Source organism: Mauremys mutica, chromosome 1 (genome assembly GCF_020497125.1).
Source record: "Mauremys mutica isolate MM-2020 ecotype Southern chromosome 1, ASM2049712v1, whole genome shotgun sequence".
NCBI classification, from domain to species: Eukaryota; Metazoa; Chordata; order Testudines; family Geoemydidae; genus Mauremys; species Mauremys mutica.
Window position 1 is genome coordinate 166,272,017 of NC_059072.1, and position 23,388 is coordinate 166,295,404.

A 23,388-nucleotide genomic window follows, 5' to 3' on the forward strand; every position below is an offset into this window, starting at 1 on the left:
AAAGATGTTCACCCTTCAAAATCAGTAGGATCCTAGGGAAGCTATGGGGCTCTGGGTGTAGGCCCGAACACTTAGATGACTCCTGGTGGAACTGAAATTATCTGCTGAGTCTGCTCTCATTTAGTTGTGTGTATTGAATATTAAACCTAATGTCTGTCCATTAACTACCTCCAACCGTGATATAAGCACATGAGGCCAGACTCTCCAAAGACCAAATTCTGCCCTTGGATGCACAGATGAGGTTCCCACTGATGTCATTGCGAACATGATGAGCATGTCATGGGGGGCAGAAAATGTGGATGGTAAGCAGGAGATTGAATATTGCCAGGAAGTACATAAGATGAAGAGAAAATCATAGGAGCTCTGTAGGAACCCCATAATCCACTGTTCCACATCAGGTGCTTTTGACAGACTACTTAAAGAAGCACATGGAAGATGAAGTCAAAAACAATAATCTGCAGCTAAGTTTTACTGGAAGTTTTATGGAACCTTAACCAACCTCAAAACAGGCCTTTGTTTTTTAAAGGTGCCATAGAGGAACAGAGCTAAATTTGTTTTGAAACTATAGAAAACATTCCTGTTAATCATAAACCTCTTATCTTTATATCCATCTTCCCTTCTGACAGGAACAGAAGGAAATAATGGAGCTGCTCACTTACTGAACAAACTATTAGAAATGTAAAAAATACATCCAGCAAATGGTTACTGCCAGTCATACTAGGGAACTCATCCATTAACCCTTTACAGGGCTTGAGCCCCTTCCTTCTCTGTGAGGCCATTAATCATCTGCAATATGCTTTTCTGTAATCCTCTTTAAGCAAAGCTGAGTGAGTTTCCTTGTAGCTGTTTCTCTGACTGCACTGAGAGATGTATGTCCCTTTGCCTGGATGGGATGTACGTTCATTCCTGGATGATTCCCTCTTCCCTTATCCTCTTTCACCCATCCTTGTCCTCACTTTTCTACTTGATCTTTTCATCACTGTTTAAAATGTTGAACCTGATTCTAAATCCATTTGATACTCTTGCTGCTGCTGCCTCAGTTCAGAATTGTCAAGCTTTCCAGAGGGACGGTGTTTCCCCTTCTGTGCTTGGAGTAACCAGTTGCTGATGTTTAAAGATGGAATTAAAGTCAGTTAATTTAACTGAAGCAGAGGTGACCCTGTTCTAAATATCAACTATTGTGTCCCGCAGGCATCAAAAGCGTTACCAGCACTGTGTAGATCATTGCCATTATTCTAGACACGGGCTGGTCCTAGACCATACAGAAAGCATATTAGCCTGTGTGGTTAAGAGCCTGAGCTACAAAACTGGGTGACTGGACAACAAAATGGCAGATGAAATTCAGTGTTGATAAATGCAAAGTAATGCACACTGGAAAACATAATCCCAACTATACATATAAAATGATGGGTCTAAATTAGCTGTTACCACTCAAGAAAGAGATCTTGGCATCATTGTGGATGATTCTCTGAAAACATCCACTCAACGTGCAGCAGCAGTCAAAAAATCAAACAATGTTGGGAACCATTAAGGAGGAGATATTAATAAGACTGGGAAAAGAGACGACTAAGGGGGGATATGATAGAGGTCTACAAAATCTTAACTGGTGTGGAAAAAGTAAATAGGGAAGTTTATTTACTACTTCTCATAACACAAGAAGGTAGGGGTCACCAAATGAAATTAATAGGCAGCAGGTTTAAAACAAACAAAAGGAAGTATTTCTTCACACAACACAGTCAGTCTTTGAAACTCTCTGCCAGAGGATGTTGTGAAGGCCAAGACTACAACAGGGTTCAAAAAATAACTAGATACATTCATGGAGGATATGTCCATCAATGGCTATTAGCCAAGATTGACAGGGATGGTGTCCCTCGCCTCTGTTTGCCAGAAGCTGGGAATGGGCGACGGGATGGATCACTTGATGATTGCCTGTTCTGTTCATTCTCTTTGGCTCACCTGGCATTGGCCACTGTCGGAAGACAGGATAGTCAGCTATATGGACTTTTGGTCTGACCCAGTATGGCTGTTCTTATGTGCTGTTGTGGTAGGGCACAGTTTTTCCCCTTGACCTTAGCAGTAGGTGAGGTCCCTCTGCCTTAGAGGCTAAGAGCATCTTGGGGGATGTAGCTCTTAGCTAGGTGGTGGCACTTATGCAGGTGGTTGATGAAGAATCCCAAAGTGTGAGAGGTCCATTTTTGACTGAGGGTGGGAAGTAGGGGGATCTGCTATGGATTCTTTGGGGTTAAGGAGAATGAACTAGTGCTGGGGACACACTTTGTGGCTTGGCTGAGAAGTGCTTTTTCAGGTGGCCAGCATAGCAATGTAACTGTTTAGGATTGTCAAGAATGTAGAAAAATGGATGCTTGTGCTGGAGCTATGAAAGCTAAGATGGCTGTTAGTTGTGAGAGATTGAGGTCCTTGACTCTTGTGGCTATGGGCAATGGAAGTCAGGCAGGGAAAACGATGTCAAATGGAAACCTAGTGAAAGATGTCACTTTGGACCTGCTGCTTGTATCTGATATCTCAGTAGGATTGTATTCACTGAGAGCAAGTCTTTGGTTCATGTTTAATGCAAGATATTTGGATAAAAAACTCCATCCATCCATCCATTCATGATCTGATAAAGCTTCTGACTTCGCTTGTATAAAGAAGACCCAGCTAAATACCACGGCAGGACAAGTTTTACTGCAGATTGCCCTGTGAATCCAGTGCAGCTGAGACAACGGAGCATTGTCCGCAATCTGTTTTGCCAGTGTTTTTTCACAGTGTAGCTGGTCAAACATCAGGAAATTGGAATATCTCAGTGTGTCTGTCTCAAATCACAACACGAAGTAGAAATACCAAATGTTTTGCTGAATGAAAAATCTAGAAGAATTTCAGTTTGGATACATGGAAATTTTCTTTTGGCTTAAGTCTAAAATTAAACTGTGTCTACTTGAGCTGCCACAGTACTTCATGGGAGCTTGTGCCTTGTACCTCACTCTCCTCTGTGGGCTGGGGTCTCCGGCTGGGCTGAATCTCCCGTGAGGCACTGAATCAGTTCAAGCAGAGGGGAGACTGGGGTGCATTATGAAGGATGTAATCTGGCCTGGGGAACTCAGTCCATAGAGGAGAATGGAGACATGAGGGACTCAAACTACAGCTCCCAGGAGGCATCAGAGTATTACAGGCAGACACAAATTAATGCAGAGAGTGGACCTGAAATAATTAATTTTGGTTTGACATAACCAGATTGTTTGTTTGATTTTTGGTTAACCCAACCTAAAATAAAATATTTCATTGAGATTTTCCTGTGGAAAATTTTTGATTTTGTAGAAATAGCATTTTCCGTTGAAAAACAGTGATGGAAAATTCCTCATTAACACAAGCTTTACATATTATCTAAATGTAGGGTGTCTGTCTTAAAACTAGGTCAGATAGCATCATCTACTAGGCAAGTGCTGGATGGAATTGAGCTGGTCTACAGACAAACTTGCGGCACCGTGACGCCTGCACGTTAACTACTAACACTTTCACTATAGGAAACCCATTGTTATAGGTACTAGACAAACAAAGTCAGTGAGTCTCTCCAGGAGAGTTTACAGACTAAGATGTGATGCTATCACACAAACTTATGAATGTAGTGATGACTGGCACTTTTGGTGCATGTTTTGTTAGGTTTTTGATTGGATGAGTGAACAAGGTTCCTCAGTATTGTGGCAATGGAGGCACAGAACCTGTGTAGAGGATGAGCCACTTCAGTCTGCTTATAACTTCTTGGTTATAATCATAATCATGGCATTGGCAGGGTAGTTGCTTCTGCCCACTTACTGAAGCTGCATTTTTGGCTCATACCAGCCAAGAAATTTATAGTTGACCTGAAAAGGAATGTGAGTTGAAGTACAATCTTGAGCGTAGTGTCCTTTCTGTTTATGCTTTGGTATTTTTTTTACACAATTAATTTAGCCAATTGATTTATAAACTGATTAGGAAACATAGGTAAAGCCTGGGCTTTTGTAAAGTTGGGAGAAGAAACTTTTTTTTTTCATCAGCCTCCACTAGGACACTTCAGGACTCTAGTCAAGAGGATGGTTTGTTTAAATTCTTTGTGTTCTGATCTCAGTATTAATAGGAGGAGTCAGGAAGTTCTACTCTGGCCAGCATGTTGACTGCATTGAATCAGGCCCCTAATGACTGGAAAACATGGGATGCATCTATTGCCCAATAAGGAGAATCTGTTGTTAAAAGACTGGGATGAAGAAGCCCTTTCTTGATCATAATCACTGAAGTCTGCCACAGATGAGACTGTAGAGAATGTCTAAAAACCTAAGATGTAGCTGAATGAGTTTTCTGCAGACCAGTTTTAAAGCAAAGATTCTGCCATCAGTAAGTGGCCCCAAGTATATAGCGTGATGGAATTCCTGCAATCCCAGGTCTATCTAAGTGTGTGAGCAGGGGGGAGAGGGGCCCATTTGAGTATGCATCCGTGACTGTGATTTGTAGAGATTCTATGAACGCTAACAGTCACCTTGAGATGTAATAGTGGGAATCCATTGAGGCCTTTGGTGACCACAAACTAAGGTCCCAGTCAGCTTAATCCACACCCTTCAGTTTGTTGCGTCTGTAGCTGTTACATGATCCTTTGGGTATATCTACAGTGCTAGCACAAGTAGCAGTAAAGCTGTGGCTGCATGAGAGTCCATACTTGAGCTAGCTTTGATCCATCGCGCTGAGGTATGTTTACACCTCCTGGCTGCAGCATAGACATTCCATTTGTCTTTAAATTTCTATTAGTCTGACGTTTGCAGGGGAAGTTGACATTTTGTAAGGCAGCATTATACGGTTTAGCACACACTGATTTTTCATGGACTGCCTGATTCTGATTTGACTTTTACTAGTGTAAGTCTTCAGAAGTGTCTAGAATTACTAGTATAAATAGCTACCATTGTGAGACCAGAATGAACCAGCTGCTTTTTTGGTGGTCTGTGTTTAATTAAAATTATCATTCAGACTGGAACAAAAACAAGCTAGTCTGTGTGACAATATTCATATTACCATAGTATTTTATATATGTGATCCATAATATACCAGTTAGGTTTCTAAAAATTTACTTAGGCCAGGGACTTGGAGCTTTAGTATGTAAACTACATATTTTGCTACTAAATTTATATATTTTTGCAAATTTTAATCTCAGGTGCATACTCATCTATTAAAAGTAACAAAGAATCCTGTGGCACCTTATAGACTAACAGACGTTTTGCAGCATGAGCTTTCGTGGGTGAATACCCACTTCTTCTGAAGAAGTGGGTATTCACCCACGAAAGCTCATGCTGCAAAACGTCTGTTAGTCTATAAGGTGCCACAGGATTCTTTGTTGCTTTTACAGATCCAGACTAACACGGCTACCCCTCTGATACTACTCATCTATTAGCATTTAATATTATGAGAATATTTGTTTTTAAAGGTAACATTGGAAAAATCAGGTTTTTATTTATTTTCCTGTTTACTGGGTTTCAGAGTCCCAGCCTCAGAACTTTTAACCCAGTCTCCCAACCCTTTCTTTGTGACAGCTAATTAAATGGTTGAACTAAAAAGGAACAAACCATGTGTGTTAAGTGAATTTCCTACTGATGACAGAAGCTCTAATAGAAGCCCTGGAGACTTGGGCCTAGAGCTGGATGGAAATTTTCCAATGCAACAGTTTTGTCAGAAAACGGGTTTGTCAAAGCCAAATTGTCTGTGAAAACAAGTCGAGTTTTGACGTGATTTTAATTAAATCACAAAGGGTTCAGATGGAAACCTGCCTGGCAGGCTGCTAGGGCCCTGGGCTTCCCGAGTCGGTAGCAGTCTTGTCAAGCTCAGTCTCTGCTCCAGTTTGAGCCAGCCTCCCTGCTGCCGAGCCAGGAAACAGAAGGGCTGTCAGCTAGGATTGTGGATGTCCTGGGATGTGTGCCCATCGTACTGCCCTGGCTAGGGGACTCCAGGGCTTCCATGCTCCTGGGCCAGCTCGCCATCTGTATTGCCTGACTTCTGAACAGGGAAGACAGTGGGTGGAAGGGCTGCCCCAGAGTTGCAGACCTTAAGAGCTCCAGCAGCTGCTGAAATAGACATTCCTGTCACTTTCACTGCTGCTATTGAATACTACTGAATAGCTGTATGAAATCAACAAGAATGTCAATTGCTGTCAGCCCCAGCTTATCCTGGGGAGCATATTTTCTTGCAGAAACACCATCTGTTGGCGATTTCTGGTTTGTGAGGAGTTTAAAAAAAAATTTCATTCTGACTAAATTTGAAATTTCCCATAAATTGGAAATCACAAGTCTCAGCCAGCTCTACTTGTGCTGACTTGGGTTTTTGTTTTCTCTCTCCCCCGTCCCCCATCGAGGTGCTTACAGCCCACAGCTGCAGGGACACTGGCAGCTTTCTTCTGGTTGATTGAAGTTCTTGGTCTCTACCCTCTTTTCTAGACATAGGAGCAGGAGGCTGAAGAGCAGGCTCTGACCTCTCTGGGGACTGAAATCTGAGAGTTCTTATTTAATAGTATCTCAATAGTATAGTGGCTGACTCTGTAAATGATCAGATAGACAAAAGCTAGTCAAACTGTTAATTATGCCTTTTTACAGGATAACAAATGCCTGAACTCCTCTTGACTTATTTTAATGACTCATTTGTCAAACTGAATGAATAATTTTCAGACTTTGTTGTCACCTAAGAAACACTTTTGCTCTGATTTCTCACAAACCAGAAACTCCCAAAAGTTTTTGTTTGTTTGCTATTAAAGAACAAATCTGAAAGAGTTGTGCACTGCCCAGTATACATTTTCAGGCTAATATGGTGCCACAAATCACTGAGAACTATACTTGGCATTTTTATTAACAAATGAGTTTAACAGTTCATCAGATTTATTAAAAACCTGTTCCAAGTAGTGCAAAAGTTCACTTACAACTCTGTAAAATAAATGTCTTTGCCATTCCATCCCAATATTTCTTAGTCTCCACATCAATTTTAAAAACTGGTCAAGATTTTAAGGTGGCAGGAGTGCGTTAAGGGAATACAGACACATTCTTGAAACACAAACGTTTATTGCAGTGAAAATCAGACATTATATACAAAAAGAAAAATATTCCCTGTATGTACAATGAAATACCACGTTCAGTGTGACCAGGACCTCTTCTAGGCTACTGCTTATGGATGGGACCACTAGGCTAGTATTTAGCTTTTGCATCTTGAGCCCATCTCTAGTTAGATTTAGTTCCCCATCTCAACCCCCACCGATGCAATTTTGTTTGATTTACTATAGGGAAGAGATTAACAACCATGACATTTAGATCCAGTTTTAGGTTCAAATTTCAACCCCCCTACTCCTAAACTTTAGTACTGGTCAGATCCTGGATTCAGACATGTTGCTCATTTAACCTGAACTTGCACCTGGATTGTGAAGTAAGTTGCCAGTACAGCACAGAGGAAGGCATGAATCCTCAAGGTTGAAGTGAGTGGTTTATTCCCTGGGCACCATATTGAAAATGAACCTTTTTATAGCAGAATAAGTGTTGGGTTATAACTAAGAATGTGACCCTAACCTCAAAGAAACACTAAGATACCTTTGCATAGTACCCCTGCACTTTTAAGTTTAATTTTGCACCCATGCTGATTCTGCTACTCTTCTCAGCTAGACTAGATTACAGAGGCCCAAAACAGAAGGTGAGGATTGGGGTAACATAGGGATATCCCAGCTATGCTCCCTTTCCTTGCTCCAGCTGGTAGGGAAAGTGGTGCATCTTTGCAGTAGGGCCACGAAAGTCATCATTAAAAACCGATTATGCAGACAGTGCAGCACCCAGTGATATCACTACTCCACAGAATCTGGCTCATTGACTACAGCATTACTAAGCACCACTCAATTACTATTCATGGGCTGTTAAAAGTTGATTTCCAGCTTGACACTTAAGCCATGAGTCCTGACCTCTGGCATTGAAATTGAGGATAATTCACCAGTCTGGTGAAATGTTCTCCCACACCAGCTGAGGACAGCTAAAAACATTTGGAAGAAATGTTTTTCTTCACAGGAGTTCCCCCCCCCCAGCTGTCTAAGTTAGGAAGGTAAGTAGCTCTCACCATGACTAAACTGTACTATGCATTGGAAAAGGGGTGAGGAGGGGTTTCTTGGCACTGGTGGGCCTCTGGACTAACTTCATTGTTCAGTGGGTATTAAATCAGGTGGGAAAATGTTACTGTTTACTATTAAATACTAAAGATGTGAACATCCCTGAGCTTGGAATTCAAACCTGGATCCAGAGCCAAAGTTCATGCTGGCACCTTCCCTCTCAATAAGCCGTACCAAACCCATAGGAACTTTTGAGGGTTCAAAATACAGGTCCAAATTTGCATTGGCAGCACATCTTTCTATAAAATCTGGTCTTAAAAACAAATTATTTTTATTTCTAAGTAATTAAATCTGGAAAGCAGTTTAAAGGTTTAACATTAGGTTTCCCCTAAGCCAGAAGTGAGGTCACTTTTTTCCCCAGTAGAAGTTGCTGACCTGTGAAACTGGGGAGGCAAAACTATAAACTATATTGACAGGTAAATACTACAATATCTGACTCAAATGCAAAAGTAAACAGGGCCTGATTTTGAAATTGACTAGTGTATTATTCAAATATGTCAGCTGAATTTTAATTGGCTTTAGTTTGAATGATGGCTGTATACAATTCTAAGAAGAGAAATTCAATGCCAAGGGAATAAACAACGAGAATGGTGTGATAAGTCTTTTTGTAGCACAATTAAGCCCTTATGAAAATAACCAATCATAGGGAACAAAATAACTGTACAGTAAATACTGCATTCATTAACCTACAGAAGCAAAAAAAATAAAAGTTCTCTACATTTAAAATAATTTAGGATGATAGAGTTAGTAATGGAATATTCTAGAAATGTTCTGTAAACACAGGGAGGGGGTCTAGCCCTTGTTTGCCCCAGTCTGGAACTGGGAGAGAAGCAGAACAAACTTTCATTCTAGTACATTTTGTGGTAGTGACCAGTAAGTACTGCACCATCTCCCCAAGCTAACATGTGGCAGTTGAAAGCCAGCAACATTAATCGCTTTTAAGACAAAGAATTCAAAGAGACATCAGCTTGCAACTCTCATGACAAATCTCAACATTATGAAGTATGTGACTATTTATTTTAATCGGTGAGCAACAAACATGGGTAATTCAGCCAGCCATACAAAACAAATTTCTCTAGCTAGACAATACTACATTTTGTCTGGGATTAGTATTGGGCCATATCAAAATAATGCTAGGATCACTCAAACAGAACCAGTATCATCCTACAAACCTCTCACCTGCACCCCAAATATTTCCCCCACTAATCTTTTACTTTTGAAACCTCTAAACATCCACAGTGAGGGGGGAAAAACACCAGAGTAACATTAAAAATTTGTATTTCAGTTTAACTTTTTCTTTGCATACCAAGCAAAAAATCTTGAAGATTAGAAAATACATGCACAAATTTTCAATGTCCAGTTTAGGAACTGCTTTGTCCCTGATAAGTAAAAGTGAATTTTCATGACCTCTTGTGACCCATAACTGTACTCAGAAAAGCCAGAGATAAACATTCTTACAGTTAATCATTCATTTAGAAAACATCTGCATCCAACCAGCAGTGTTTAAGATCCATACAACATAAAGACTATACATAACTTTGCAGTTACATCTGTGCCCTGTTACTAGGGCAACAAGGTCATCTTCCACAAAACTTCTTCTGGTTTCAATTTTTTTTAAAGCAGCTTCCTGAAATGAAAAAAAAAACAGACAAGTAGTGATTACATTTTTCTCTAGGCTTTATTTCAAAGCTCATAATAGGGCAACCCTTCTTACTTTCCAGCTGTGGAAAATTTAAAAGATGTTCATTTTAAATACGGGCCATAGTTATTCCAAATTAAAGGAATTTCAGCATTTGAAATGCCTGACTTGTTGGTCCCACAACATTTTGCTTCTGTCGCTGACAGATCTTTACTTGTAAATATTTCAGGGGAATAGATTTAACTCCAATATTCTTAAATTACAGCTGTTTTAAACAAACATTCAGATAGCTAAAATAGCACTAAGGTAGAAATTCATAATCTATTAACTGCTTGCATCAGGTCATTGTAAGCCCTCTTGTGTGTTTAACTACACTAATTAGAAATCTGTCGTACCTTTATGAAGGTTAAGAACTCCTGCAGTAATAAGTTGAATTGCAAGTTTTAGGGTAGTAGTAGATTATCAGTGTAGTACTTGCCTTCCTGGAATTCCCTTAGTTTTAGCAGATTTTGTGTGTCTTATCTCCTAGTTTTTGTTGTGGACCAGAAAGTACTATTTAGAACACATTTATAGAAACCCTAAAATATGATGATTAAAATATATTTAGCATGAGTTAGAGACAGGAATCAGTAGGTTGCTCTATACTAGAATCAGCTGGAAGTAATCTAATAGAATTTCCAGTAGCAGGCCTTGAGTCCCCGAAGCTGTGGAGAGTAAGTTCCGATGTTAACATGACAGGTTTATAATTTTATGGGACCCACGATTCCAGATAATACTCTCTACCAGTGACTGAGTGTTTAGTTCATTACAGTGCTGAATCTGAAGAACTCAAGGACAACAAACTGGTAAGATTTGCTTGCCTGACAGTTTTCAAACTCCAATTTTGAAGAGAAACCACAGAATATCCTGAAAAGGCTCTGTTTGCCTGTGTTTTTTGAAACAGATTATTATTTCATGTCTCATGCCTCTCTGGTACCCATTTGCTGCTGTTGCCTGATCTACTTTTTTTCAGAAATGACTAATGTTTTTTGGATGCCCAACTTGACATCTTGGAGGAACTTAAATCTTGGCTGCTGCGCTCCCAAAATCACTAGCCAATCCTGAAAATTTAGGCTTCTGTGCAGATACAGGCAAGAGGCCTGCCTTCACCATTCCCTTTCCATGAAGAATCTCTGCCTCTAACAGTTGTTTTTCTGGGAGTCTCATCCTTTGACATATCTCAGGAAATTGCACTGGTCAGAGTAAAGTGCTCTCTCTGATCCATATATGCAGATCAAATGTACATTTGCAACAAACCAGTTCAATGGGCATTATGCACAATATGATCTGTGGTGTGGCTCAATAACTAGTATTTTACCCTGTGACCAGGGCCGCCGAGAGCAGGTTCGGGCCCTGGTGAAAAAAAAATTTTGGGCCCCCCAGCAAGGGCAGACTGGCTAAACGGCTGACAAAGCTGGGCGCCGGTAATTTGTACTGGCTTCCCCCTCTTCTTAGGAATAACAACCACCTTTTGAAGCTGTTTGTGTTTGTCAAGGACTATTCCCCATTAGATATAAGGTCTCACATATCCTGCTCTAGTACCCATGGCTACTTGCAGGGGGAATAGGCCAGTGTTCATCTGTTTTGAGTATATCGTTAGTTCAAGGGCCAAGTAATAAAGCAAGCTCTATTTACAATAAGACAATTAATAGATTGCTGGTTACTGCAAAGTACTTGGGTGAAACATTATGAACATAACACAGAGCTGGTTATGCCTAATATGAATATGGCTTTTGGATTACAGTATTAGTATCCCTTTTAATGTTGTCTATTTGCACCTTATAAGATGATGAATAATTAGAGTAACACAATCAGCTGCTAGCAAAACACTGGAAGAGTTCAGTGCCAATGATTAATGACACAATCTAAAAGGAATTAGGGCTAAATTAGTATTTTCATACCATGTACAGACTAAGTCTTGATCATGCCATCCTTATTCAGGTAAGATTCTCACTGAAATCAAGGGGAATCTAGCCTGAAAAGGGAGATTGGATCAAATCTAACTAGCTATGCCATCCGAATGGTGTATAGATCATCCTCCTCCTCCTCCCCACTTTTCAGATGACGAAACTGGGACAGAAGTGCCCAACATCCCCAGGTACATCAGCAACCAAACTGTACTTCCCATCTCTCCCGCCCCCCCGCCCCCCCACCCCCGCCCCCAGAACAGCCTGCCTTGCTTTAGAAAAAAGACTGTCACAGGAAATATAATAGAGACAAGCACATGGAAAACTGCCAGAATGTTATTCAGAGAACACATTTCACTTACATTTGATGTTGTCTAACAAACTCTGCAAACTGCCGATCTTTGGCATAAAGCTCTATAATCCGTATTCTGTCCTGGATTTCCTGTAATACAAGACACACACTAATATTACAAGAATCAAAATAAAGTGCACAGCTCTAAATACTAAAAAATAACACTGAAAAGTTGGACCACTTTTACTCTGCATTACAGCTGACTCGTATCCTTTCCTAGTAAAGGAACAAACACTGGAATTGGGCACATTTTGTAAATGATTGGGCATGTATAGCCTTCAGTTTAAATGACTTGCAGAAACACTTTAAAAGGGGATCCTAGTCATTATTTTCTTACTAAAATTGGAGCAACTCTTCAAAATTAGTGTATGTCTGCTAATATCGCTGGAAGCTATTAATACAATTTAGTAAAAGTTGAGAGATTATGAATGGAGAAAATCTTTTACCCTCAAAAGAGGCTACCCTTGCGTGTGTACGCAAACAGAATGTCCAGTAATGTGGGTCTGAGTCTCATCTTTACCAGTAACTATATAGACTTCAATGTAATTATTCATAATTCACAGCAGTGAGAGTGAGAGAATATTATGCCCTACATTGATAGAGACTATAGGAATGACAACTGTCATTTATACAATGCTTATGACAGCCATACAAACCACTGATATACTACTGAAAATACAGCTTAAAAAACCCCTTCATGGCTGTGGGTCATTGAAAGTATATTCCTTTAGATATGTTCTTTTAGACATGACAAAACAGCTCTTTCTAGGATGTGTGTATATATATACGCTTAAATTGGTCAACACTACTGGTAATCCAAGGTGATAAAAATGGCTGTAGCTTTGTAATTTTAGACTTCTAAAAGTTCTATACAGATTTAAAAACTGGGGGAAATTAAAGTAAAAATAATTTTACTCAAACATAGGAAATCAGTATTTCAGCTCAAGGCCTCAACAATGAAATCAGACTCCAGGATAACATCCTTTCTGGGACCCGCTGTCTCCCACATTTAATTTTAACTAGGACAACAGCACCTTTGAGATCTGCAGATGAATATTGTACAGAAGGGCATTAGTAGCATTTCCATCATAGAGCCCATTTCCCCATCTGTACAGTAGCGACAATGTGACTTGCTCAAGGCTTCAGGGCCAGATTGCTGGCACAAGTGAGACTAGAACCCTCATCTGCAGGCTCCCAGACCAGCATCATAGCTTCTGGCTACACTTCATCTGTCTACATATAAATGTGGAAATGGGCCAACACTCCCAAACTTGGCAGAAGATTCTATTAAGAACTATGCATTTAAAAGCATGTGTGCATCCTTGAAGGAGATTCTAGCTATTTGACAGCTCTGAAAGAAGGCACTGCTTCCTCCATGGATGGAACTGGCAGTCAAGACAAGTGGACAGGAATAGCTTTAACTGAAGCACCATCACTCTTCTCAGCCTTGGTGTCAGCAGAGTTTTTAAAACTGTGAAAACCAATCTGTTCAGCAGGGCAGATTAAAGACACTGAGTGGGGTGCAGCCACAAGTCTAGGATTTGCATTCTGAGCACAAGTGCTGGGAGGAGTTGTACAGTTACCAGCAGCTTTAAGATACTTCACAAGGCTCAGTCATAGTCCCACCACCTGGCACTGTGGGGAGCAAAGCTACAAAGTCACCCACCTCCTTTGTGAGCTCACTATTCTCGTAAATGTGCCTTATCTCTTCACTGCTGTAGTCTGTGGATGTCTCTGCACTGGTAGAGCTGTACGAGGTGAGCTGTGGGTATCTCCGATAGTAGTGGCTGTACCCAGTGGTATCACTCTCATACATAGGGTTGTACTTCACTGCATTCTCAATGGAGGAGAGGCTATCGCCCTGCCTGTGAGAGAGAAAAACAAGACAGAGGTCAACTATTGCAGTCTTTCAGAGTGCTCTTCAAAACATAGATCAAAAGATCTTCAGGGTATTTTAGAAAAGAGCTGTGGAGTTCAACTCATGTCCCTCTGGATTAGTGAGGGCATGGGAGAAGTGGGCTTGCTGTCTGTGTAGACTGCCACTGCCTCCTTTTGGGGGTAGGCTGCTAGCTCTCCTTAACAAAGGCCTCTGCTCAAAAAACAGTGTTTTGACAACCTTGTCAGCTAATGAGCTGCATCCAATTTCCATTTGTGAAGGGAGCTTCAGAGGCTGTGATGAGGTAACTTGGAAGTCCTGGGATTTCTTTGACCTCAGTCAATCTAGTTTCAGGCCTGAAAGTCAAAAAACCTATGCAGGAGGTGGCGATGATTTACCTCATCCTAGGAATGGATGAAGATCAGCTTTTCATGCTGTCTTTGCAGATGTGTCAACAGCACCAATCTCTAGCAGGAGCAGATAGGGTGTATGGCCGTGAGTGGTTACATTTCCTTCTCTACAAGAAATCCCACAGAGTGGTTTTTGGACAGTTGCTCACAGGATCTTTGGGTTTGCACATACAAATTCAGGGCAAACCCATCCCTCTTGTGCAGATGATGCAGTTAGAAGGGTAAGTGAGGTGATACAGGCTTTGGTTTCTGCAATATACTGATGACATCCAGCTCCATATCCTCTGCCTCATCTGACCTCACTGGTGCTTTGGATATACTTACCCAGTGTTTGCATGCAAATTGAGCTTGGAGGAAAGCTAGCTGGCTGAAGTTAAATCCTCACTTGTAGCAATGTTGGCAGGTTAGAAAATCAACTGGAAGGAGTGGTGGAGATTATGCCTGCAACCCTTGTTACTCAGATTTGTAATTTGGGGTTCGCATTAGAGCTATAGTTGCTGGCCAATAGTGCTTTAGAACTGTAGATGCTCTACATACCCTAATGAGTCCTCAGTGTCACTTTTTGAGTACTGGTCTCGAAGGGTCCTGGCCAGGAAGAAAATGACAGCAGATGCCACAAGAAGGAAGCCAGCCACCGAAGCAATTGCGATACCCACAACCAATGGCTCCGAGACATACTCTTCACAGTGCTCTCCTCTGTACCACCAGTTCTCACCTACACGACATCTGTAATCCCCCACACCAGCAAAAAAACCCAAGGAAACAAGAAAGTTAAATACTAATACCAAGCAATCAATGGGGAAAAAAAATCGGATACTTTACTACTATAGCAACCTTGAGCAATTACTAAGCATTAAACTTTCTGTTGCTAATATGTCCATTAAGGTTGTTTAAGAATTTTACGGGAGTGCCATTTAGCAAATATAGGGGGATATCTTTTGTAGGGAATTTTAAATGTTAATTATTATTTGACAAAAGTGTGGTATGGGTGTATATTACAGATGATCTCATTAAATCTATAATACACATCTGTGGTTAAAAGACAGCTTTAAACCATCCCTTTTTGTAGTTTTAAAATGCATATTTAATTTTTCTGATGTCGGTTGTTAATCTTATGTGAGTCAAGGTAATAACAAAATGTTTGTTAAGTACATCAGAAGCAGGAAGCCTGCTAAACAACCAGTGGGGCCCCTTGATGACTTGGTAACTTGGAAGTCCTGGGATTTCTTTGACCTCAGTCAAAGAAATCCCAAAATTCAAAAGGGAGCGCTTAAAGATGATAAAGTCATTGCGGAGAAACTAAATGGATTCTTTGCTTCAGTCTTCACGGCTGAGGATGTTAGGGAGATTCCCAAACCTGAGCTGGCTTTTGTAGGTGACAAATCTGAGGAACTGTCACAGATTGAAGTGTCACTAGAGGAGGTTTTGGAATTAATTGATAAACTCAACATTAACAAGTCACCGGGACCAGATGGCATTCACCCAAGAGTTCTGAAAGAACTCAAATGTGAAGTTGCGGAACTATTAACTAAGGTTTGTAACCTGTCCTTTAAATCGGCTTCGGTACCCAATGACTGGAAGTTAGCTAATGTAACCCCAATATTTAAAAAGGGCTCTAGGGGTGATCCCGGCAATTACAGACCGGTAAGTCTAACGTCGGTACCGGGCAAATTAGTTGAAACAATAGTAAAGAATAAAATTGTCAGACACATAGAAAAACAAACTCTTGAGCAATAGTCAACATGGTTTCTGTAAAGGGAAATCGTGTCTTACTAATCTATTAGAGTTCTTTGAAGGGGTCAACAAACATGTGGACAAGGGGGATCCGGTGGACATAGTGTACTTAGATTTCCAGAAAGCCTTTGACAAGGTCCCTCACCAAAGGCTCTTACGTAAATTAAGCTGTCATGGGATAAAAGGAAACGTCCTTTCATGGATTGAGAACTGGTTAAAGGACAGGGAACAAAGGGTAGGAATTAATGGTAAATTCTCAGAATGGAGAGGGGTAACTAGTGGTGTTCCCCAAGGGTCAGTCCTAGGACCAATCCTATTCAATTTATTCATAAATGATCTGGAGAAAGGGGTAAACAGTGAGGTGGCAAAGTTTGCAGATGATACTAAACTTCTCAAGATAGTTAAGACCAAAGCAGATTGTGAAGAACTTCAAAAAGATCTCACAAAACGGCAAATGAAATTTAATGTGGATAAATGTAAAGTAATGCACATTGGAAAAAATAACCCCAACTATACTGTACATACAACATGATGGGGGCTAATTTAGCTACAACGAGTCAGGAAAAAGATCTTGGAGTCATCGTGGACAGTTCTCTGAAGATGTCCACGCAGTGTGCAGAGGCGGTCAAAAAAGCAAACAGGATGTTAGGAATCATTAAAAAGGGGATAGAGAATAAGACTGAGAATATATTACTACCCTTATATAAATCCATGGTATGCCCACATCTCGAATACTGTGTACAGATGTGGTCTCCTCACCTCAAAAAAGATATTCTAGCACTAGAAAAGGTTCAGAAAAGAGCAACTAAAATGATTAGGGGTTTAGAGAGGGTCCCATATGAGGAAAGATTAAAGAGGCTAGGACTCTTCAGTTTGGAAAAGAGAAGACTAAGGGGGGATATGATAGAGGTATATAAAATCATGAGTGATGTTGAGAAAGTGGATAAGGAAACGTTATTTACTTATTCCCATAATACAAGAACTAGGGGTCACCAAATGAAATTAATAGGCAGCAGGTTTAAAACAAATAAAAGGAAGTTCTTCTTCACGCAGCGCACAGTCAACTTGTGGAACTCCTTACCTGAGGAGGTTGTGAAGGCTAGGACTATAACAATGTTTAAAAGGGGACTGGATAAATTCATGGTGGCTAAGTCCATAAATGGCTATTAGCCAGGATGGGTAAGAATGGTGTCCCTAGCCTCTGTTCGTCAGAGGATGGAGATGGATGGCAGGAGAGAGATCACTTGATCATTGCCTGTTAGGTTCACTCCCTCAGGGGCACCTGGCATTGGCCACTGTCGGTAGACAGATACTGGGCTAGATGGACCTTTGGTCTGACCCGGTATGGCCTTTCTTATGTTCTTAAGTATGGATCCTAATTCCTGAGATCTTAATACTTATTGCAGGTGATTTTTTTCTAGTCAAATAATAATTAGTATGTTAATTTCCTTTTTCTTGCATCAGAAAATTACATATTTGTAGCAAGAACACTGGAATTTGGTTGAGGAGCAAAAATCATGATAGTTCTCCTCATACAGTTGTATAAATCAGGGTAATTCCACTAAAGTACTTAGACTTGCACCAGAATGAGGCCGCAAGCCTCTGGTACCAAATATGTATTAAATATCTAGCCTTCATCATCCTATTGTTCATTTTGCTAGTTGCTCTCAATTACCTGGATAATGGTGTAGGTTATCATGCCAGCATAGACTGCCTGTCAGAGTAGGCCAGCGTCTTTCAAAAACTGAAAACATATGGCTCTGTTTGTTCTGGTCTTTGATCATTTGTACAGGATTTTTTCCCCCATCTTGATATTTGTTCATATTGGTTTCTCCTCAATTAGGAGTACCATTTTTAACTCAAGTATATTGGATTTGCCTTACAAATCTGAATTTTCTAAAAGAACCAACAAAGTGACCTTTTATGATGATTTGTAACATTTTGCCACATTAATACATCAAACAATGGATTGAGTGTTAATCATTTGGGACCTCTGTCATTACACTCAACATTATGCCGTTTTGTTGTTTCAGTTTTTTGGGGGATGGGGATATAGAATAGGGAAGCAAGGTTTGTACTTCCTGTTTCTGAAAGCCACTGAGATAAAGGATAACATACCTACATATGGCCCCTTGTCCTGGGATTATGTCGCACTTCCCATCATTTTGGCAAAAGTCTGGTTGCAGGTCACAGATGCTATTACAGGGCAATCCTTCAATGCTTAGATAGCCAGGATAACACACACACTCTGCCTCGCCACTCCAGCGATTTACTAAGCATTCGGAGAACTCGTTGCAAGCCTGGAACTTGCAAGGATCAGCTTGATCTCCTGAAAACAGAGAGAGACAGAGAATGTAGATAACAGATTGGATAGTTTTTAGCTACCTGGTCTGTTCTACATCAATGAGCATTGTTACCTACCATACTGAAAACCAACAATGGAGATCATTCAAGACTCCTGGTCATTCTTAGTACAAATATAGCATTTCTAATGCATAGATCTGAAAGAGCTTTGCCAAAGAGCATATGTGGTGTTAACCTCTTTGTACCCCACTTTCCCATCTATAATATAGGGATAAGTGACTTGCCCAAGGCTAGACAGTGAGTCAGTGGAAGAGCTGAGCACAGAACTTAGGTCTCCTGCCCCCCATTTTAGTTCTCTAGCCACTGGACTATGCTGCCTCTTTCATGCTTTCCATCATTGGAACTTTTGCTATTTCTCAAAGTTACTCTCTGCTTAAAATACAGCTGAACTCCAGCACTATCCATTATAGAAGAGCTGTATTACAGCCCTGGGGAGAGCGTAGTGAGGTTTGTATGTATCCTTACAGTACGCACAGTGTGCTAGACAATGTGTGCACACAGAGGAAGAACCTGCACTTCCTTTGACGCCTGATCTATCACCACATCCCACTGAATTCTGAACCATAAAATGATATTAATTATTAAGGACAGTTTAAAAATCAATATTGAAGATTTTCTAACCAAATTAGATCATCTCTCCCCCTCTCTGTTGGGAGACAAGCTACTTCAATGCAGTAATCACCATTTGCCAATACGTATCACAGTTATTTCCTGTTTTTAGTATAGGGAAAAATATTTCTCCGTTGCTAATCTATGCTAACTCTTGGCAAATGCTGATTCCTTAATTGCAAGCATTGTATTATGGTGAGGTATCTCCTGGAGATCATGTTTGCCCAATTATCTCTGGAAATAGAGGAAGACAAATATAGAAAACAGATTCTCCCCACCACCCCACCCCTTAACCAGAGGAATTGATTAAGGAAAGGTCTTTTTCACTGTTACTGAGATCAGACCCAGAATTCCAGAGTAAAAATTCACCATCTTTTGGGAATTAGATTAAAAATGCAAGAATGTCCAGAAGATTGACTCCAAGTTGGACTTCTATCTACAGTGATAAGTTATGTAATATTAGATAGTGACCTGAGGAGTCATGATAATTATCATGTTTGTTATAGTGAAACAGGAGCAGCTGCCTGGACATTAACCCTATCTACACAGTGTGTTAATGCCATGACTCAACATTGTGTTCCAACAGGAAGCAATTTCCCAGTATATTTACACCCTTGAATGAGTTATTTCTGGGAGGAAGGATCTTCCTGCCTAGGAAGAGTCCAGCCAAATGAGGGAGCCAGGAACACGAGTGTGCTGGAGTGGGAGGGAGGCTGGGAAAAACAGAGGCCAAATTCTATGTTCTAACCTTCCCTCTGCCTGCAACCACAGTGAAATTGGTGGAGTCGCATAGGATGCAAGTCAGCACCAAACATGGCCCCAAACTTCTCTAGGAGGCCGTAAAGTTCTGGTGGATGCTGGTCCCACTTTGCCTTAATCTGCCCCGCTGAACAGATTGGTTTTCACAGTTTTAAAAACTCTGCTGACACCAAGGCTGAGAAGAGTGATGGTGCTCTTCTCTAAGACACTGAGAAAGTCTGCTCAGTTTTTGAACCCCAAGCATATTTGATTTAGCAGACGCTACTCACTGCACTGGCAGCACTCCCACACTGTCATTACCTGATTCCACGTCCAGGGAGTACTTGTCAATGGCCAGGTTCATGGTCTGGTAGGCAGTGTTGCAGAAGTCTTCCAGAATTATATAGACCGCATTTGTGACATTACGAGGCACAGGTTTTTCAAACTTCATGCGGCTGTTCACCACAATACTGCCATTCCTGAAGTTCAGGATTTCGAGATTCTGGAAACCTGTTAGATTGGACTGGAGGTAGGGAACCAGCTGCAATGTAGGAAACACAATATCTGAACTGCTATATAAATACAATGACAGAAGATTTATTTCTGAATCTACTGTCTATGCCAATTGTAATGCTATTACATCACACACAGAGACTAGATATTTCATCCCAATCACATTCAAAAAAAGGTATCAAAACTTTTACCCAGCTAAGGCCTTACTGGCAGCTTATCAGGAGCCTGAGAGATTCGCATAATTTTCATAATATAGAGCAAATCACTGCACGCTTCCTGTTCTATAACAGAAGTGCATCCCACTGGATGCAGTGCTCCATCTTGATCCAAGCAAGCTCAGACTGCATAACAGGACTTATCTCTTGGGTATCACCCTTCATACATGTGGTTACTCCAGACAAACTATTTGATTTACAGTTTAAAATCTGATAATTACTCCTGTGGCATTCTGCTACCCATTGGCTATTTAAGAGATCAGTAAATCCATAGGCCGTTTAATTCACTGAGCTACAGATTTAATAAAATAGTTGTTCTAAATAAAAAGCATCTGAAAACAGGTGAGAGCATCCAGTAACATATCACTCTGCACTCCCAATTATTTTACCCATTGATAGAGCAAATGAAGACACTGTTTGGAAATGTGTGAACACAAGAGGCCAGTGGAGCCAACTAAAATACATGATTTACAGCAGCCAAGCATCTGTCCCACTATTACTAAGTATTTAAGAGACTTATTTTTGCCTTGGTAAATCTGTCCCACACACAAGTGAAATGTCAACATTTGAGACACTAATATTCAAATAAAAGCATTACATTTTCCAACCAAATTCTCCCACTACAGGATAAAAATAACATCCACTATCATAAATATGAGTTACTCTCAACCTGTGGGATGTACTAGGCTGCTGTAATTTTGTTGCAAACACTTTGTGTCTGTGTGTGTCTCTTTCCCCCCTTTACTCACATGCACTGTAAGAAAAGATTTTAACTTGGGGCTTATAGTAACTGCTAGTAACAGATATTAATTATAAAGTGAATCTTACCAGTTCTAAGAATCGTTGCTCCAGTGCCTTATATTCTGGGGAATTTTTATTGAATAGGTCCTCTGAAAACATCATGTTGGTAACACGGAGGCTAAAGAACACCACTAAAGCTCGTGAGGATGTGGTAGTGTTGCGATTTGCATGCGTGGGCCAAGCTACGCTGGCCATCTCTGTGGAGTGGACGTTAGTAGATATCTCCATGCGACTATCAGTCATACTTCTTTCTTCCAGGTTCATCTCATGAGGATACAACATTGTGCCCACGTGATCCAGCTCCACTGAAGTATCCTGTACTCTCGTAGTCATGTCCTCCCCCAATTTTGTTGAGCTAACAGTAGGCTGAGATACTGTATATTGTGTAGTAGGGAAACTGGACAGAGAACCAATAGGAGTCTTTGTTATAGTTACTGTTGCAAAAGAACCCACTGCCGTATTTAAGCTACTAGGGGTACTAGTGTCATGATCTGTACTAGACCGTCCAGTGAAATCCTCTAAACCAGTGGCCAGCTCCAGTAAATAAGGAGCTATGGTTGAAACTTCAACCCTGGTCGATGCTTCAGATTGCATGTCTTGATCTGCAGGTTTCTCAGATGCCCTTTCAGTGTTGTGAGTAGGCCAAATATTTATTGGTTTCACAGCAAGTGATCCAGAAGCTTGTTGAGTTGTCAAGTGCAAATCTGGAGTTTCCTGCTCCTCCATTAAAACATCAGTGATTATTTTTTCCATCATAGGAGTTGCTGTCAGGACTGTTTCTGGCTTGAGGAGCCCAGTCCATGAGGAATCCATGTCTTGGTGTCCTATTGTAACAGCTACACCTGACTGGACTATTGTGGATGGTTCTTCTGGCTTTGTCCCTTCCCTGTTTTGGTTTCCTACTGCTTCATAAATGATTTGATGATCCTCGCTGGAATCTTCAGCATGTTTTACATTGAATGTCCCTGTAGATGTAAGGAGATGACCTTCTATAGAGAGATCTTTTTCATGTGGTGAGATGGAGGTCTGTTCATCTGCCATATCTAAAGAAGAATAGTCCACTGAGGGCTCATATGCAATGGATGAAGAATAATCAGACATGCCTGATGCCTCTGATGTTTGCATGGACAGTTCCACATTCAAGGTTTCTAGTGTCCATAACATTGGCACCTGCTGAGTTGCCGTATCTGAAAGTCCAGGTACATTTGATTCAGAGTCATCAGTGAATTCCCCTCTTGCATTGGTCATGCCTCCATCCTCAGGATTTAATTTATCTAAAGAATCAATGATATAATCTAGGATCTGTTCCTCAGGAGTATCCTGTGCTCTGATTAACAGAGAATCATTTTTATCTTTCAGCCAGCTTTCAGGAAGATGGTAGAAAACTGGCTCTAATGTTGCTATGCCCCATGGCCATGCCTCTTGACCTGAAGCATCAAATGCTGATCCAGATCCATCCTCATACATAATTTCTCCTCCTGGATACAGATCGGGTTGCAGAGGGTTCACCTCTAAATATACTTCTCCGTCCTCCAGACTGTCATGGGATATAGAGTCTATGTCAATGGGCATGGCTTCTCTTGCCTTCTCTGTAGAGATCATCTCCTCTTTATTAGGCTCTGTTTCTGATGTAGAGGCCATTGTTGGTATAGAAGTTGGAGGAACCACAGAAGTGTCTGTGGATGGCATTTCTTTTGACGCAAGATGAGGGTGTAGACTGGAAGGCAAAAGAAAGCCTTCCGACACTCCAGCATCTTCAAACACAAAGTCAACAATTTTCATTTAGTTGCAGCTTATGCAATTTTAGCTTGTCAGACTCTATTTCTCTTATCTCCCCAAGGATCAGTAACTCTGTTTTTCCCCATTAAATACCTTGATCTCCTTACATGCCAAAGTTAGAAGTATCTGTTGTGGATTTATCTACTGCTGTATCCAGCTAAAACTACTTGGCAGTGTTTCTGTTAAATGGAATAACGGGGATCATACATACACCATTAATCTCTTTAGGGACAAACAGGCCTTATTAGTTGCTATAAACATTTAAATTT

General features: G+C 40.7%; 1 protein-coding gene across 1 annotated transcript in view; it reads right to left on the reverse strand.

Annotated features, from left to right (window-relative positions):
- Window positions 1-7,004: 7,004 nt before the first annotated feature.
- Window positions 7,005-23,388, reverse strand: part of IMPG2 (interphotoreceptor matrix proteoglycan 2) — a 91,684-nt gene continuing 75,300 nt past the window's right edge. Inside the window, exons 14-20 of the mRNA XM_044992612.1 lie at window positions 21,368-23,102; window positions 20,133-20,352; window positions 18,219-18,429; window positions 14,904-15,092; window positions 13,747-13,945; window positions 12,091-12,170; window positions 7,005-9,770 (exon numbers count right to left, since the gene is read on the reverse strand). Of these exons, the coding sequence (XP_044848547.1) occupies window positions 9,758-9,770; window positions 12,091-12,170; window positions 13,747-13,945; window positions 14,904-15,092; window positions 18,219-18,429; window positions 20,133-20,352; window positions 21,368-23,102 (2,647 nt within the window). The 3' untranslated portion in view covers window positions 7,005-9,757. The remainder of the gene's footprint in view (window positions 9,771-12,090; window positions 12,171-13,746; window positions 13,946-14,903; window positions 15,093-18,218; window positions 18,430-20,132; window positions 20,353-21,367; window positions 23,103-23,388) is intronic.